Genomic DNA, 17994 nt, shown 5'->3' with positions numbered 1-17994 from the left:
TATATATATATATATATATATATATATATATATATATATATATATATATATATATATACTCCAAATACATGCACCTGGGGATAGGTTGATTGGCGACACTAAATTGGCGCTAGTGTGTGAATGTGAGTGTGAATGTTATCTGTCTATCTGTGTTGGCCCTGCGATGAGGTGGCGACTTGTCCAGGGTGTACCCCGCCTTCCGCCCGATTGTAGCTGAGATAGGCTCCAGCGCCCCCCGCGACCCCGAAGGGAATAAGCGGTAGAAAATGGATGGATGGATATATATATATATATATATATATATATATATATATATATATATATATATATATATATATATATATATATATATATATATATATATATATATATATATATATATATATATATATATATATATATATATATATATATATATATAAAAATATATATAAATACATATATACACACATATATATATATATATACATACTGTATATATATATATACATACTGTATATATATATATATATATATATATATATATATATATATATATATATATATATATATATATATATATATATATATATATATATATATATATATATATATATATATATATATATATATATATATATGTGTATATAAGCACCTTGTATTATTTTCATTGTCTTCATTTCTAATTTGTAGGACATATTTTGTTCTATATATTGTGGCCCCACCTTATGGAATATTTGCAATGTACACACAAGTCAAATTAAATGTAAATTTATATTTTCAAACAAGTCCCACCAATAAAATGCATAATGGCGTTTGACTACTACCGGTGACTTTTTTGTTTTGTTTTAAGTTAAATAATTGTTACTTCTAAAAAAACAAAAACAATTAAGAAACATAACCACAAGTCAGTCTTTTGGAAGCCATTTTGACTCTCCTCTCGCTTGATGACGTCAAGCAGGACGTCCCAGGCCCCTCCTTTTAAAGGCACATACTCACCGTAACAGATGTTTACAATGGAAATGTGTTTGTTTTGGCAAGTTTCCATCTCACTGTATGAAAACTGGACAGAACCAAAGTTTGTCTAATTCCATTTTAATCCTGTGTATATATTTTTGCAATTAATTGTAATACATTATTCTAATCCAATACATGTTTATATTGATAGTTAGTCTATCAGTTTTTTGTAAGCATCAACTTATGTTGCCTAATATTGCACTTATTGTTTACGTTGTTGCACACGTTCTTTGCGAAGGAGATGTTGCAGCTTTAAAGAGATATTCTTTTAAAATCATTCCTGGTTATTACCCTGTAAAGACTGTGATGGTTAGATACAAGAAGGACATTGATGTTGCCTGCACCTTATGGAACATGCATGTTGCACCTTATGGAACATGCATGTTGCACCTTATGTAACATGCATGTTGCACCTTATGTAACATGCATGTTGCACCTTATGTAATATGCATGTTGCACCTTATGTAACATGCATGTTGCACCTTATGTAACATGCATGTTGCACTTTATGTAACATGCATGTTTGTAAATGTTGACATCTATAAATAAATGTTTATTTAAAAAAAAGAAAATAAAAAAAGAAGATGTTGCAGCTTTTCAATTTGAGCATAATTTCCCATATCGCCGCAAGATGGCAGTAATGTAACATTATGGAATCTTTGGCTACTGAAAAATCTTAATCGAAGAAGAAAAGGGCGTATTTTATAGAATATACAAAGTACATGGGATGATGTGAGAAGAAATAGTTTTATTTTTATGTACACATATGTTTTTATAAAATAACGTATTAAATGATATTTAGATTTTGACCAATGTAAAGAAGGTACAGCGGTAAAGCCCACGTTGCATACTCCGGTGCAGCAGGTGGCGCTGTGCAAGTCATGGCGCCAACACGCCATTGAGCCCATAGACATATATGATTGAGCCAAAAGAAAGAGAAAAGGAGGAAGAAGAAGAAGAAACGACAGAAAGCGACACATTCCAGACGAAGCACAACATTGGAGTTGTTGTCACTAAAACATCCAAAATGTTGAAGGAGTTGGTGAAGGAGCGACTCATGGCGGCGGCCGATGAAATATTCGCGCTGTTTGAAAGAACCATAGCGTCGTACGAGGAGGAACTTTCTAGAACCATACAGGAAAAGGAGCGGCATCGACAACTGGAAGCTTCTAGCAACACTCCGATTGTTTGGCACGGAGGAGGTAAGTTTATACATCTTAACTCACATTATAGTAGGTTTATACATCTTAACTAGCATTATAGTAGGTTTATACATCTTAACTCAAATTATAGTAGGTTTATACATCTTAACTCAAATTATAGTAGGTTTATACATCTTAACTCACATTATAGTAGGTTTATACATCTTAACTCAAATTATAGTAGGTTTATACATCTTAACTAACATTATAGTAGGTTTATACATCTGAACTAACATCATGGTAGGTTTATACATCTTAACTCACATTATAGTAGGTTTATACATCTGAACTAACATCATGGTAGGTTTATACATCTTAACTACAATTATGGTAGGTTTATACATGTTAACTAACATTATAGTAGGTTTATACATCTTAACTACAATTATGGTAGGTTTATACATGTTAACTAACATTATAGTAGGTTTATACATCTTAACTAACATGGTAGGTTTATACATCTTAACTAACATTAAGGTAGGTTTATACATCTTAACTCAAATTATGGTAGGTTTATACATGTTCACTAACATTATAGTAGGTTCATACATGTTCACTAACATTATGGTAGGTTTATACATGTTAACTAACATTATAGTAGGTTCATACATGTTCACTAGCATTATAGTAGGTTTATACATCTTAACTAACATTATAGTAAGTTCATACATGTTCACTAACATTATAGTAGGTTTATACATGTTCACTAACATTATAGTAGGTTTATACATGTTAACTAACATTATAGTAGGTTCATTCATGTTCACTAACATTATAGTAGGTTTATACATCTTAACTAACATTATAGTAGGTTTATACATCTTAACTAACATTATGGTAGGTTCATACATGTTAACTAACATTATAGTAGGTTTATACATGTTCACTAACATTATAGTAGGTTTATACATCTTAACTAACATTATAGTAGGTTTATACATCTTAACTAACATTATAGTAGGTTTATACATCTTAACTAACATTATAGTAGGTTTATACATCTTAACTCAAATTATAGTAGGTTTATACATCTTAACTAACATTATAGTAGGTTTATACATCTTAACTCAAATTATAGTAGGTTTATACATCTTAACTAACATTATAGTAGGTTTATACATCTTAACTAAAATTATAGTAGGTTTATACATCTTAACTAACATTATAGTAGGTTTATACATCTTAACTTAAATTATAGTAGGTTTATACATCTTAACTAACGTTATAGTAGGTTTATACATCTTAACTAACATTATAGTAGGTTTATACATCTTAACTCACATTATAGTAGGTTCATACATCTTAACTAACATTATAGTAGGTTTATACATGTTCACTAACATTATAGTAGGTTTATACATCTTAACTCAAATTATAGTAGGTTTATACATCTTAACTAACATTATAGTAGGTTTATACATCTTAACTAAAATTATAGTAGGTTTATACATCTTAACTAACATTATGGTAGGTTCATACATGTTAACTAACATTATAGTAGGTTTATACATGTTCACTAACATTATAGTAGGTTTATACATCTTAACTCAAATTATAGTAGGTTTATACATCTTAACTAACATTATAGTAGGTTTATACATCTTGACTAAAATTATAGTAGGTTTATACATCTTAACTAACATTATGGTAGGTTCATACATGTTAACTAACATTATAGTAGGTTTATACATGTTCACTAACATTATAGTAGGTTCATACCTCTTAACTAACATTATGGTAGGTTTATACATGTTAACTAACATTATAGTAGGTTTATACATGTTCACTAACATTATGGTAGGTTTATACATGTTAACTTACATTATGGTAGGGCCATACATGTTAACTAACATTATGGTAGGTTTATACATGTTCACTAACATTATTGTAAGTTTATACATGTTCACTAACATTATGGTAGGTTTATACATGTTAACTAATACTATGGTAGGTTTATACTTGTTAACTAACATCATGGTAGGGTTATATGTTCATTAACATTATGGTAGGTTTATACATGTTAACTAACATCATGGTAGGTTTACATGTTCACTAACATTATGGTAGGTTTATACATGTTAACTAACATCATGGCAGGTTTATACATGTTAACTAACATGGTAGGTTTATACACGTTAACTAACATCATGGTAGGTTTATACATGTTAACTAACATTATGGTAGGTTTATTCATGTTAACTAACATCATGGTAGGTTTACTTGTTCACTAACATTATGGTAGGTTTATACATGCTAACTAACATTATGGTAGGTTTATACATGTTAACTAACATTATGGTAGGGATATACATGTTAACTAACATCATGGTAGGTTTATACATGTTAACTAACATCATGGTAGGTTTACTTGTTCACTAACATTATTGTAGGTTTATACATGTTAACTAACATGGTAGGGATATACATGTTAACTAACATCATGGTAGGTTTACTTGTTCACTAACATTATGGTAGGTTTATACATGTTAACTAACATTATGGTAGGTTTATACATGTTAACTAACATCATAGTAGGTTTACATGTTCACTAACATTATGGTAGGTTTATACATGTTAACTAATACTATGGTAGGTTTATACATGTTAACTAACATCATGGTACGGTTATATGTTCACTAACATTATGGTAGGTTTATACATGTTAACTAACATCATGGTAGGTTTACATGTTCACTAACATTATGGTAGGTTTATACATGTTAACTAACATCATGGTAGGTTTATACATGTTAACTAACATGGTAGGTTTATACATGTTAACTAACATCATGGTAGGTTTATACATGTTAACTAACATTATGGTAGGTTTATACATGTTAACTAACATCATGGTAGGTTTACATGTTTACTAACATTATGGTAGGTTTATACATGTTCATTAACATCATGGTAGGTTTATACATGTTAACTAACATCATGGTAGGTTTACTTGTTCACTAACATGGTAGGTTTATACATCTTAACTAACATTATGGTAGGTTTATACATGTTAACTAACATTATGGTAGGTTTACATGTTCACTAACATCATCGTTTTCATTTTTTATTAATTAATTGTTTGTTAGAGTGGCTGTGCCAGCAACTTGAGGGTTCCAGGTTCGATCCCCGCTTCCGCCATCCTAGTCACTGCCGTTGTGTCCTTGGGCAAGACACTTTGCCCACCTGCTCCCAGTGCCACCCACACTGCTTTAAATGTAACTTAGATATTGGGTTTCACTATGTAAAAGCGCTTTGAGTCACTAGAGAAAAAGCGCTATATAAACATAATTCACTTCACAAACTGAGACTCACTGACTTTGGCTCATTTTCTGTGAAGAACATATATCACAATACATATTTAATGACCACACACCCCCCCTACACATTAATAGAAGTGTGGAAATTGAGGAGGAGGAGGACAGAGTGTAGGTACACAGAACATCAGAGGGTGAAATGTGCGAGAAAATGAGAGCAGACAGTGTTGACAAACAATGTTGTGTGGGAAGCGCAGGTGCAGAAACACAACAGAAGAATCCCTGTGGGATACACAAACTGCCAGAGAAATGTTCATATTGTTGTTACTCAGCCAGCGTTTGTGGGTCTGATGGACCCCTTGTGGCTTTTAATGCCTCACAATCTAACACTTTTATGTTGAAATACTGAACAGATGTTTATTGGGAGAAGGTCAACATCTGTTCAGGCTGAGTAACAACAATATGGACATTACACAAGGGTTAAAGCAGTGTGGGTGGCACTGGGAGCAGGTGGGCAAAGTGTCTTGCCCAAGGACACAACGGCAGTGACCAGGATCGAACCTGGAACCCTCAAGTTGCTGGCACGTCCACTCTACCAACCGAGCTATGCCGCCCAACACCGTTACACAGTTCTGTATTCTCAAGCCATCACCAAATCACTGTGACAGGACACCTCTGCCTCTGTTTCACTTTATGTTGCTGGTAAATAATATGGTTGTAGTAGTATGCACTAATTAAAGGGGCAGAGTTTAAGAGACATTTCAGCTTTTATATTTTATTAGATATATTTTTTGTAAGAACCACAATTAATAAATATATTTCAGTGAATAACTTATTGTTCAAATCTGTATATAAATATGTACATAAAGTGTTGTAATTATATTGTAAAATGGATAGATGGATGGACGTTTAAAACAAAACTGTTATTATTAATGAGTAAGTATACATTTTTTGAGCCTTTTTAGAGAAAATCATATCATTGTAGTAAATTATGCAAATTACTCGATGATGTCATGGTGACCACGCCCATAGCCACGCCCCCACCGCCACAGGTATCTTGGCAGTTTATGGGAAACACTGATCTTTTTTTAATACAGAAATTGCCTATTTTAGGATAGGCACTACTTGCTTAGCATCCACCTATCTTCTTCCGCTTATCCGAGGTCGGGTCGCGGGGGCAGCAGCCTAAGCAGGGAAGCCCAGACTTCCCTCTCCCCGGCCACTTGGTCCGGCTCCTCCCTGGGGGATCCCGAGGCGTTCCCAGGCCAGCCGGGAGACATAGTCTTCCCAACGTGTCCTAGGTCTTCCCCGTGGCCTCTTACCGGTCGGACGTGCCCTGAACACCTGCCTAGGGAGGCGTTGGGGTGGCATCCTGACCAGATGCCCGAACCACCTCATCTGGCTTAAATAGTATTTATTTTCTTGGTCCTTATTATTGATTTTATTGTAACCTAAATGTCATTGTATATAATTTACTATGACGATACAGAAATCGATCCATCCATCTATCTTACAAATGATAATACAATCAAAATATGGCCTACTGGAATTAAAATGCCAAATTATCACCCCGATCGCACCCCTAGAGACAGTTTTTTTGTGCTGTTAACATAGACATGTGTGCTATGGTGCTTTTTGTGCTGTTAACATAGACATGTGTGCTATGGTGCTTTTTGTGCTGTTAACATAGACATGTGTGCTATGGTGCTTTTTGTGCTGTTAACATAGACATGTGTGCTATGGTGCTTTTTGTGCTGTTAACATAGACATGTGTGCTATGGTGCTTTTTGAGTTCATGAAAAGGTTATTTTTTAGGTCAATCTAAGCCAGTGCTTTTCAATCATTTTCTGTTACGCTTAGGACAAGAACCTGGACTATAACCATATCAATTGCAAAAAGACTGGAATCATTTGAGATGTGGTGTGTGCGTAGAATATTAAAAGTGTCCTGGAAAGGAAGGAAACCCAATGAAGTAGTACAAGCCAACATAGAACGCTATTAATCAACATTGTGGGGAGGAAAAATATCTTATTTGGGCACACAATCTGTTTCAAACTCAACTCCTAAACATGATTATAGGACATACACACAATAAATAATATTATAGGACATACACACAATAAATAATATTATAGGACATACACACAATAAATAATATTTTAGGATGTACACACAATAAACATTATTATAGGACATACACACAATAAATAATATTATAGGACATACACACAATAAATAATATTATAGGACATACACACAATAAATAATATTTTAGGATGTACACACAATAAACATTATTATAGGACATACACACAATAAATAATATTATAGGACATACACACAATAAATATTATTATAGGACATACACACGATAAACATTATAGGACATACACACGATAAACATTATTATAGGACATACACACAATAAATATTATTATAGGACATACACATGATAAACATTATAGGACATACACACGATAAACATGATTATAAGACATACACACGATGAACATTATTATTGGGCATACACACAATAAACATGATTATAGGACATACACACAATAAACATGATTATAGGACATACACACAATAAACATGATTATAGGGCATACACACGATAAACATGATTATAGGACATACACACGATGAACATTATTATTGGGCATACACACGATAAACATTATTATTGGGCATACACACAATAAACATGATTATAGGACATACACACAATAAACATGATTATAGGACATACACACAATAAACATGATTATAGGGCATACACACGATAAACATGATTATAGGACATACACACGATAAACATTATTATAGGACATACACACGATGAACATTATTATAGGACATACACACAATAAACATTATTATAGGACATACACACAATAAATAATATTATAGGACATACACACAATAAATAATATTTTAGGATGTACACACAATAAACATTATTATGGGACATACACACAATAAACATTATTATAGGACATACACACAATAAATAATATGTTAGGATGTACACACAATAAACATTATTATAGGACATACACACAATAAATAATATTTTAGGATGTACACACAATAAACATTATTATAGGACATACACACAATAAATAATATTATAGGACATACACACAATAAATAATATTATAGGACATACACACAATAAATAATATTTTAGGATGTACACACAATAAACATTATTATAGGACGTACACACAATAAATAATATTATAGGACATACACACAATAAATAATATTATAGGACATACACACAATAAATAATATTTTAGGATGTACACACAATAAACATTATTATAGGACATACACACAATAAATAATATTATAGGACATACACACAATAAATAATATTGTAGGACATACACACAATAAACATTATTATAGTACATACACACAATAAACAGTATTATAGTACATACACACAATAAATAATATTATAGGACATACACACAATAAATAATATTATAGGACATACACACAATAAACATTATTATAGGACATACACACAATAAACATTATTATAGGACATACACACAATAAATAATATTATAGGACATACACACAACAAATAATATTATAGGACATACACACAATAAATAATATTATAGGACATACACACAATAAACATTATTATAGGACATACACACAATGAACATTATTATTGGGCATACACACAATAAACATGATTATAGGGCATACACACAATAAACAAGATTATAGTACATACACACAATAAAGAAGATTATAGGACATACACACAATAAACATGATTATAGGACATACACACGATGAACATTATAATAGGACATACACACGATGAACATTATTATAGGACATACACACAATAAACATTATTATAGGACATACACACAATAAAAATTATTATAGGACATACACACAATAAATAATATTATAGGGCGTACACACAATAAATAATATTATAGGACGTACACACAATAAATAATATTATAGGACGTACACACAATGAACATTATTATAGGACATACACACAATAAATAATATTATAGGACATACACACAATAAACATGATTATAGGACATACACACAATAAATAATATTATAGGACATACACACAATAAATAATATTATAGGACATACACACAATAAATAATATTATAGGACATACACACAATAAACATGATTATAGGACATACACACAATGAACATTATTATAGGACATACACACCAACCTGCCAACTGCTTCATGATGCTGTGTGACAGACAGGCTGTATTCTGAAAATTACTTTTAAAAAGTCATTAATTATAGTTACTCGTTACTTTACCAAAAAAGTAACTGAACTACTAACATAATTACTCTGTAATAAATGTAATTAATTACTAGGGAAAGTAATTATTGCGCTACTTAAAAAAAACCATCTAATATCTGGCGTAATGCAGTTAAGCTAAGTTTGCGTATGCGTCTGTGTGTGCCTTCTGAAAGGCGGTGCCTGTTGCCTAGCGACGTGTCACATACGTCAGCGAGTCCATGGTCAGTAGTTTGAGCTGTTCTTGTTAGCTCAGCTCGCAGCAGCACACACGGAGTGACGCTTCCGTGTGAATCACTTTTCCATTTGGTTATGGTTTTAAGTTGATTTCAAACATGTTATACAGATAGGCGATGAAAGGGTTAAAATCTGTATTTGAACGTGTGCTACTTCCCCCCCAAACAACTCGCATTACCTATCATCCATACCTAGAACTTACGAGAGGACATAATTTACCCTGTCCTTACTCTAGATCGAGGGTCGGCAACTAGCAGCACAAACCTTCCTAACTGTTAGAAATCCCACTGTTTATATCAAACATGCCTTACTGGTGAGAGTATTTGGCGAGCGCCGTTTTGTCCTACTAATTTCAGCGGTCTTTGAACTCTCCGTAGTTTGGTTACATGTACAACTTTCTGCGACGCTGCTACAGAAAGACGTGTTTTATGCCACTTCTTGCTTCTTCTCATTTTGTCCACCAAACGTTTTATGCGGTGCGTGAATGCACAATGCTATCTGGACTAGCTGCATGTACATATTGCATCATTATGCCACGTTTGTAGCTATATTTGAGCTCATTTAATTTCCTTTGCTTATGTCCTCTGTGTATTTAATTTTGTATTTGTATGTCTCATGACACTTTATCTGTATGTAATATAGGCTGCATTTATCATAGTTGTTTGTGTAATTTGTAATATAGACACTTACATCATGTGTTGTCTTCACTATAACACTTATATAAGACTTTTAAAGTCATTTTGAAAGTAGGCTAATATAACTAATATAGACACTTACGTCATGTGTTGTCTTCATTATAACACTTATATAACACTTTTAAAGTCATTTTGATAGTAGGCTAATATAACTAATATAGACACTTACACCATGTGTTGTCTTCATTGTAACACTTATTTAAGACTTTTAAAGTCATTTTGATAGTAGGCTAATATAACTAATATAGACACTTACACCATGTGTTGTCTTCATTGTAACACTTATTTAAGACTTTTAAAGTCATTTTGATAGTAGGCTAATATAACTAAAATAGACACTTACGTCATGTGTTGCCTTCATTATAACACTTATATAAGACTTTTAAAGTCATTTTGATAGTAGGCTAATATAGACACTTACATCATGTGTTGCCTTCATTATAACACTTATATAAGACTTTTAAAGTAATTTTGATAGTAGGCTAATATAGCTAATATAGACACTTGCATCATGTGTTGTCTTCATTATAACACTTATATAAGAATTTTAAAGTCATTTTGATAGTAGGCTAATATAGACACTTACATCATGTGTTGTCTTCATTATAACACTTATATAACACTTTTAAAGTCATTTTGATAGTAGGCTAATATAACTAATATAGACACTTACATCATGTGTTGCCTTCATTATAACACTTATATAAGACTTTTGAAGTCATTTTGATAGTAGGCTAATATAACTAATATAGACACTTACGTCATGTGTTGTCTTCATTATAACACTTATATAAGACTTTTAAAGTCATTTTGATAGTAGGCTAATATAGCTAATATAGACACTTACATCATGTGTTGCCTTCATTATAACACATATAAGACTTTTAAAGTCATTTTGATAGTAGGCTAATATAGACACTTACATCATGTGTTGTCTTCATTATAACACTTATATAAGACTTTTAAAGTCATTTTGATAGTAGGCTAATATAGACACTTACATCATGTGTTGTCTTCACTATAACACTTATATAAGACTTTTAAAGTCATTTTGATAGTAGGCTAATATAGACACTTACATCATGTGTTGTCTTCATTATAACACTTATATAAGACTTTTAAAGTCATTTTGATAGTAGGCTAATATAACTAATATAGACACTTACATCATGTGTTGTCTTCATTATAACACTTACCGTATTTCCTTGAATAGCCGCAGGGGCGCTAATTAATTTAAAACCTCTTCTCACTCCTGCGGTTACCAAAACCATGCGGAATGAGCAAGCATGCTCTAATTATTTTAAAACCTCTTCTCACTCCGGCGCATACCTTATCATGAAAAGCACATTTAATAAAAAAAAACGTTATTATGATCTTACCTTATACTTGTAAATGGGTCCATGTGCAGCTGCTTCTGATCAAAGGCAGTCTTTCTCATCTTTCTTCAATTTTAAAAGTCTCTGGAGATATTCCTTTAATTATTACCTCCTGCTTCGATTGAAAGTCCAGTTTAGAAAACGGTTTTATTTTAGATATGTAATCCTCCATGGTAAAAGTGCAAGCAAACAATTGCTGCATGCTTGCTGCTTGTTGTCTTCTTCTGCAGTACCTGTCTCCTGCAGTACTGGTAGTCGCAAGAAGGATCACTAGCGCCCTCTACCACCAGGAGGCGGGAGTCATTTAATGACTCATATTTGACCCGGCGGAAGTGCCAAGCATGCGCTAATTATTTTGCGAAACGAATTTGACCCGGCTGTAATTCTAGGCAGGCGAATACTATATTCCCGGCGCCAATTCAAGGAAATACGGTATATAAGACTTTTAAAGTCATTTTGATAGTAGGCTAATATAACTAATATAGACACTTACATCATGTGTTGTCTTCATTATAACACGTATATAAGACTTTTAAAGTCATTTTGATAGTAGGCTAATATAACTAATATAGACACTTACATCATGTGTTGTCTTCACTATAACACATATAAGACTTTTAAAGTCATTTTGATAGTAGGCTAATATAGACACTTACATCATGTGTTGTCTTCACTATAACACTTATATAAGACTTTTAAAGTCATTTTGATAGTAGGCTAATATAACTAATATAGACACTTACATCATGTGTTGTCTTCATTATAACACTTATATAAGACTTTTAAAGTCATTTTGATAGTAGGCTAATATAACTAATATAGACACTTACATCATGTGTTGTCTTCATTATAACACTTATATAAGACTTTTAAAGTCATTTTGATAGTAGGCTAATACAACTAATATAGACACTTACATCATGTGTTGTCTTCATTATAACACTTATATAAGACTTTTAAAGTCATTTTGATAGTAGGCTAATATAACTAATATAGACACTTACATCATGTGTTGTCTTCATTATAACACGTATATAAGACTTTTAAAGTCATTTTGATAGTAGGCTAATATAACTAATATAGACACTTACATCATGTGTTGTCTTCACTATAACACTTATATAAGACTTTTAAAGTCATTTTGATAGTAGGCTAATATAGACACTTACATCATGTGTTGTCTTCACTATAACACTTATATAAGACTTTTAAAGTCATTTTGATAGTAGGCTAATGTAGACACTTACATCATGTGTTGTCTTCATTATAACACTTGTATAAGACTTGTATTTATTGGAGGCTCCAGACAGATATTAATTTATAAATGTTTTTGGTTCGATATGGCTCTTTTAACATTTTGGGTTGGCGACCCCTGCTTTAGATGGATTAAATCATGTCGGACGTGTCTGGTCTAAAGTGTGTTTGTGTCCTGCAGAAGTCCGCAAGCGGCTTGGTTGTCAAGAAGAACGTCGCCCTCGGCCGCAGGCGGGGAGCTCCACTTTGAAGCCGGAGTATTCACAGCCCCCCCGCGTCAAAGAGGAAGAGGAGGAACTTTGGGTCACTGAGGAGCCCCCCCGCATTAAAGAGGAAGAGGAGGATCTTTGGGTCACCAAGGAGAGAGAGCGTCTTCTCGGGTCGGAGAAGGCCGATTTCAGCAAGTTGCCACTGACTGTAGTCTGTGTGAAGACTGAAGAGAAACCACCCGAGTCCTCGCTGCTTCATCGCAGATGGGCGGAGCCTCCCAGCAGCAGCTCACATCAACACTGGACAACAGAAGCAGATGGAGGCCACTGTGGAAGAGCACAGGCAGACAACCTCTTCGCCCCGCTGTCCGATAGTGACGACACTTCACTCTCTCCTGAGGACGAAAACCGGAACAATGCCCAGGAACCTTTGAGCAGCGGTACGGACTGCGAAGCTGGCAACAAACACGACGAATGCTCAAAAAAGAAGCCAGGGACTTACGTGACCTGCTTAGTTTGCGCTAAGAAATTTGCTAAATCGGGCGGCTTGACTCGGCACATGCTGACGCACACGGGAGAGAAACCTTTCATTTGCTCGGTTTGCGGACAAAAATTCGCCCACAGGTTTACCTTGGCCCGACACATGAGGACGCACACGGGGGAAAAACCCTTTAGTTGTTCGGTATGCGACAAACGATTCTCCGAGAAGTCGAACATGGTCGCGCACATGAGAACGCACACGCACGAGAAACCGTTTGCATGCTCCGCTTGCGGCAAGAGCTTCTCCCACAAGCGGGACTACTCCCGACACCTGCGGACGCACTCGGGGGAAAAACTCTACAGCTGTCCCACCTGCGGCGAGCGCTTCTCCCGGAAGTCGTACATGTTGTCGCACACCAGGACGCACACGGGAGAAAAGCCATGCGTTTGTTCGGTTTGCGGGAAAAGCTTCTCCCAGACGGGAACCATGGTGAGACACATGAGGACGCACACGGGAGAACAGCCTTTCAGTTGCTTAATTTGCGGTAAAAGATTCTCTGCCAAGGCAAACATGGTGACACACATGAAAACACACATGGAATGACTCCCTCACCGCCAACATGAACATGTAGGAAACATACAGGCCACCTTCACACTGCAGGGTAAGCTGTCCAATTTTTTTTTTTTTTGTCAGATTCGATCTTTTTGGGGCGGTATAGCTCGGTTGGTAGAGCACCCGTGCCAGCAACTTGAGGGTTGCAGGTTCGATCCCCGCTTCCGCCACCCTAGTCACTGCCGTTGTGTCCTTGGGCAAGACACTTTACCCACCTGCTCCCAGTGCCACCCACACTGCTTTAAATGTAACTTAGATATTGGCTTTCACAATGTAAAGCGCTTTGAGTCACTTGAGAAAAAGCGCTATATAAATGTAATTCACTTCACACTTCACTTTTTCTATTTGTCGGTCACATTACAAAAAACAACATCGTCTAATGCAGTGGTCCCCAACCACCGGGCCGCGGCCCGGTACCGGTCCGCGGACCGATTGGTACCGGGCCGCACAAGAAATAAAAAAAAATATATATATATATATATATATATATATATATATATATATATATATATATATATATATATATATATATATATATATATATATTTTTTTATGAAATCAACATAAAAAACACAATATATACATTATATATCAATATAGATCAATACCGTCTGCAGGGATACAGTCCGTAAGCACACATGATTGTATTTATTTATGTAAAAAATAAAAAATATATATATATTTTTTTTAAATACCCCCCCCCCCCCCCCCCCAACCCCCCCTCCCCACCGGTCCGTGGGACAAAAAGGTTGGGGACCATTGGCCTAATACAGTGTTTCCCATAAACTGCCAAGATACCTGTGGCGGTGGGGGCGTGGCTATGGGCGTGGTCACCATGACATCATCGCGTCATTTGCACAATGTACTACAATGATATGATTTACTCTAAAAAGGCTCAAAAAATGTATACTTACTAATTAATAATAACAGTTTTGTTTTAAACGTCCATCCATCCATCCATTTTACAATATAATTACAACACTTTATTTATATACAGATTTGAACAATAAGTTATTCACTGAAATATATTTATTAATTGTGGTTCTTACAAAAAATATATCTTATAAAATATAAAAGCTGAATTATCTCTTAAAGCTCTGCCCCTTTAATTAGTGCATACTAAATAATTTAACTTTAGCCTACTACTACAACCATATTATTTACCAGCAACATAAAGTGAAACAGAGGCACAGTCAGTAACAAATAAACAGAAAACAGTAGTGGTCAAATACAAATAAGGCAACAAGAGAAGTATCCTACACTTCTCTTTTGTAAAGTAAATGTGAACAGCCTATATGGGCATCTACATCAACTATATGATTTGCCTGAGAAGCTGGACAGGACAACATTTTATTTTATTTTATTTATTTATTTTTTTAAATTTGTGGTGGACGTAATTATTTCGTGGCGGGCCGCCACAAATAAATGAATGTGTGGGAAGCACTGTAATGCGACGCAATCTGTCACACAGGCTTCAACTCTAGTAGGTGTCGGTCGTGGGGCATTTGTGGTCATTTCAAATCAACATTTTTTTTAAACTATATTATTGCGCTTAGACCAGGGGTGTCAAACGTATGAACAGGTTTTATCCGGCCTGCGGAAAGAGTTGGCTAAGTATAAAATGAGCCAAAATGTTTGAATGAAAGAAACTGCTGTTCTAAATGTGCCCACTACTTGTCGCAATTATTTTTAATCTTTGTACATGATGCTACGATTCTTCTCAACAAAAGAAGACTAATATAACCTTAGAGGAAAAATATCACTTAAAACATTTGTACGCATGTGCAACACTTAAAACCTTTAGCACAGGGGTGTCAAACGTACGGCCCACGGGCCTGAACAGGTTTCATCCGGCCCGCGGGATGAGTTTTCTAAGTATAAGAATGAGCCGAAATTTTTTGAATGAAAGAAACTGCTGTTCTAAATGTGTCCACCAGATGTCGCAATAGCAATTCGTTGTATCTTTGTAGATGATGTTACATATGTAAAAAATTCAACCACATGTTGTTAGTACACCAGTCCAGGAAAATGAGCAAACTACATCAATAACATCCTGTAATTTGATTTTTATATTATTTTTTTTATCTTGATAGATTGAAAATGAACACCAATGAGTTGACTGATGAGCATTATAACATAATTTATTCAGAAAATGACAAAAATACAATACTATTAACCGCAACATGTAAGTGGGGGGAAAAAATTATGATTTGTACAATTTCAGAATGTGCTTGTTCCATTTTTAAAAACAAAGAAAACAATCTCAAGTTGTCTTTATTTTCAAGTTATCGTGCCGTGATTTTACCAGTCCGGCCCACTTGGAGTGGATTTTTCTCCCATCTAAAATGAGTTTGACACCCCTGGCTGAGACAATGAAAGAGGAAGAGTGCAAGTATTTTGTTTGCTTTGATGTCGGCTCCGAAGAACACGTGGGCGAGCGCTCTGAGAGGTGGAACTTTGCCGCGAGTTCCTAAAACATAATATTTTTGTGCCCGTTTTCTGCTCATTTGTCAACTCTTTACTTTTGCAAACGTATATATATATTGGCGAAGAATTGTGACGCCTATCAACTTTCGATGATCGGATAAACGTGACCCGGGCGTTCAGACTGCGGTCACCTCAGATACACACCAGGGGCCGTACTTATCAAGCTTCTCAGAATGACTCCTAAGAAGTCTGCTAAGAGTTGACTTAAGAGTAAATAAATTCTTCGCTGAAAGCTGCACTTAAAAGTTAGTTATCAAGCGTCTTACTCACACTTTCAGCGAAGTGTAGGACTGAATCTTAAGTGTCACACTCAGAGCTGAATTACGACATTACTATGTGCCGTAAACGCAATTTTAGGTGACGTCATTTCTGTGTCCATAGAAATGACCAATCACGGAAGGGAATCCGTTGTCTAAGAATAAAGAAATATCTTGGAAATATTTAAGTGGACAATGGGAGTGTATATTTTGACAATAAACTACAAAATAATACAAAACAAACTAGTCCCCGCCGGCACTCACGCTACCGCTCCCTCTCTTCTCTCGCCCACACACTCACTGACGTCACTCACCTCACGGCCACACACGTACGCTACTGCCATAACATTTTCTTTCCAATTCATTAATTAGGCAACTAATTTGAAACTGGTGTGGGTGGCTCTAAATATACTAGCCCACTGCAGCCACATGCAGAAATCAACATGGAATCGAAAAGTATTAAATCTGTGACAAAAATAATACCCGCTCTGTCTAAACGATACCGTTTGATCTGCTCGTCATCAAACAAATCCAGAACATTGTTCCGCTCCCTGAACGTTCGCGCACGTCTCTCTCGCCTCAGTGCCACCCCCTGCTGGCAACTCCTAACCACTT

At 34.6% G+C, this 17994-nt stretch overlaps 1 protein-coding gene across 2 annotated transcripts in view; it reads left to right on the top strand.

The window, feature by feature from the left end:
- Positions 1-1938: 1938 nt before the first annotated feature.
- The window catches only part of LOC133632356 (zinc finger protein 79-like), a 28637-nt gene continuing 12581 nt past the window's right edge, over positions 1939-17994 (top strand). Inside the window, exons 1-2 of one of the 2 annotated variants that reach the window (XR_009821672.1) lie at positions 1939-2198; positions 13515-14684. Coding sequence is in view for 1 of the 2 variants with exons in the window: in XM_062024738.1 (XP_061880722.1) it covers positions 2024-2198; positions 13515-14626 (1287 nt within the window). In the remaining variant the exon portion in view is untranslated. Of the gene's footprint in view, positions 2199-13514; positions 14994-17994 lie in introns of those variants that run through there. The other variant, XM_062024738.1, reaches the window with a different exon arrangement.

The sequence above is a fragment of the Entelurus aequoreus genome, linkage group LG17, assembly GCF_033978785.1.
Source record: "Entelurus aequoreus isolate RoL-2023_Sb linkage group LG17, RoL_Eaeq_v1.1, whole genome shotgun sequence".
In the NCBI taxonomy this organism is placed as follows: Eukaryota; Metazoa; Chordata; class Actinopteri; order Syngnathiformes; family Syngnathidae; genus Entelurus; species Entelurus aequoreus.
The sequence above is the reverse complement of the archived record's forward strand: the minus strand, read 5'-3'. Positions and strand labels throughout refer to the sequence as shown.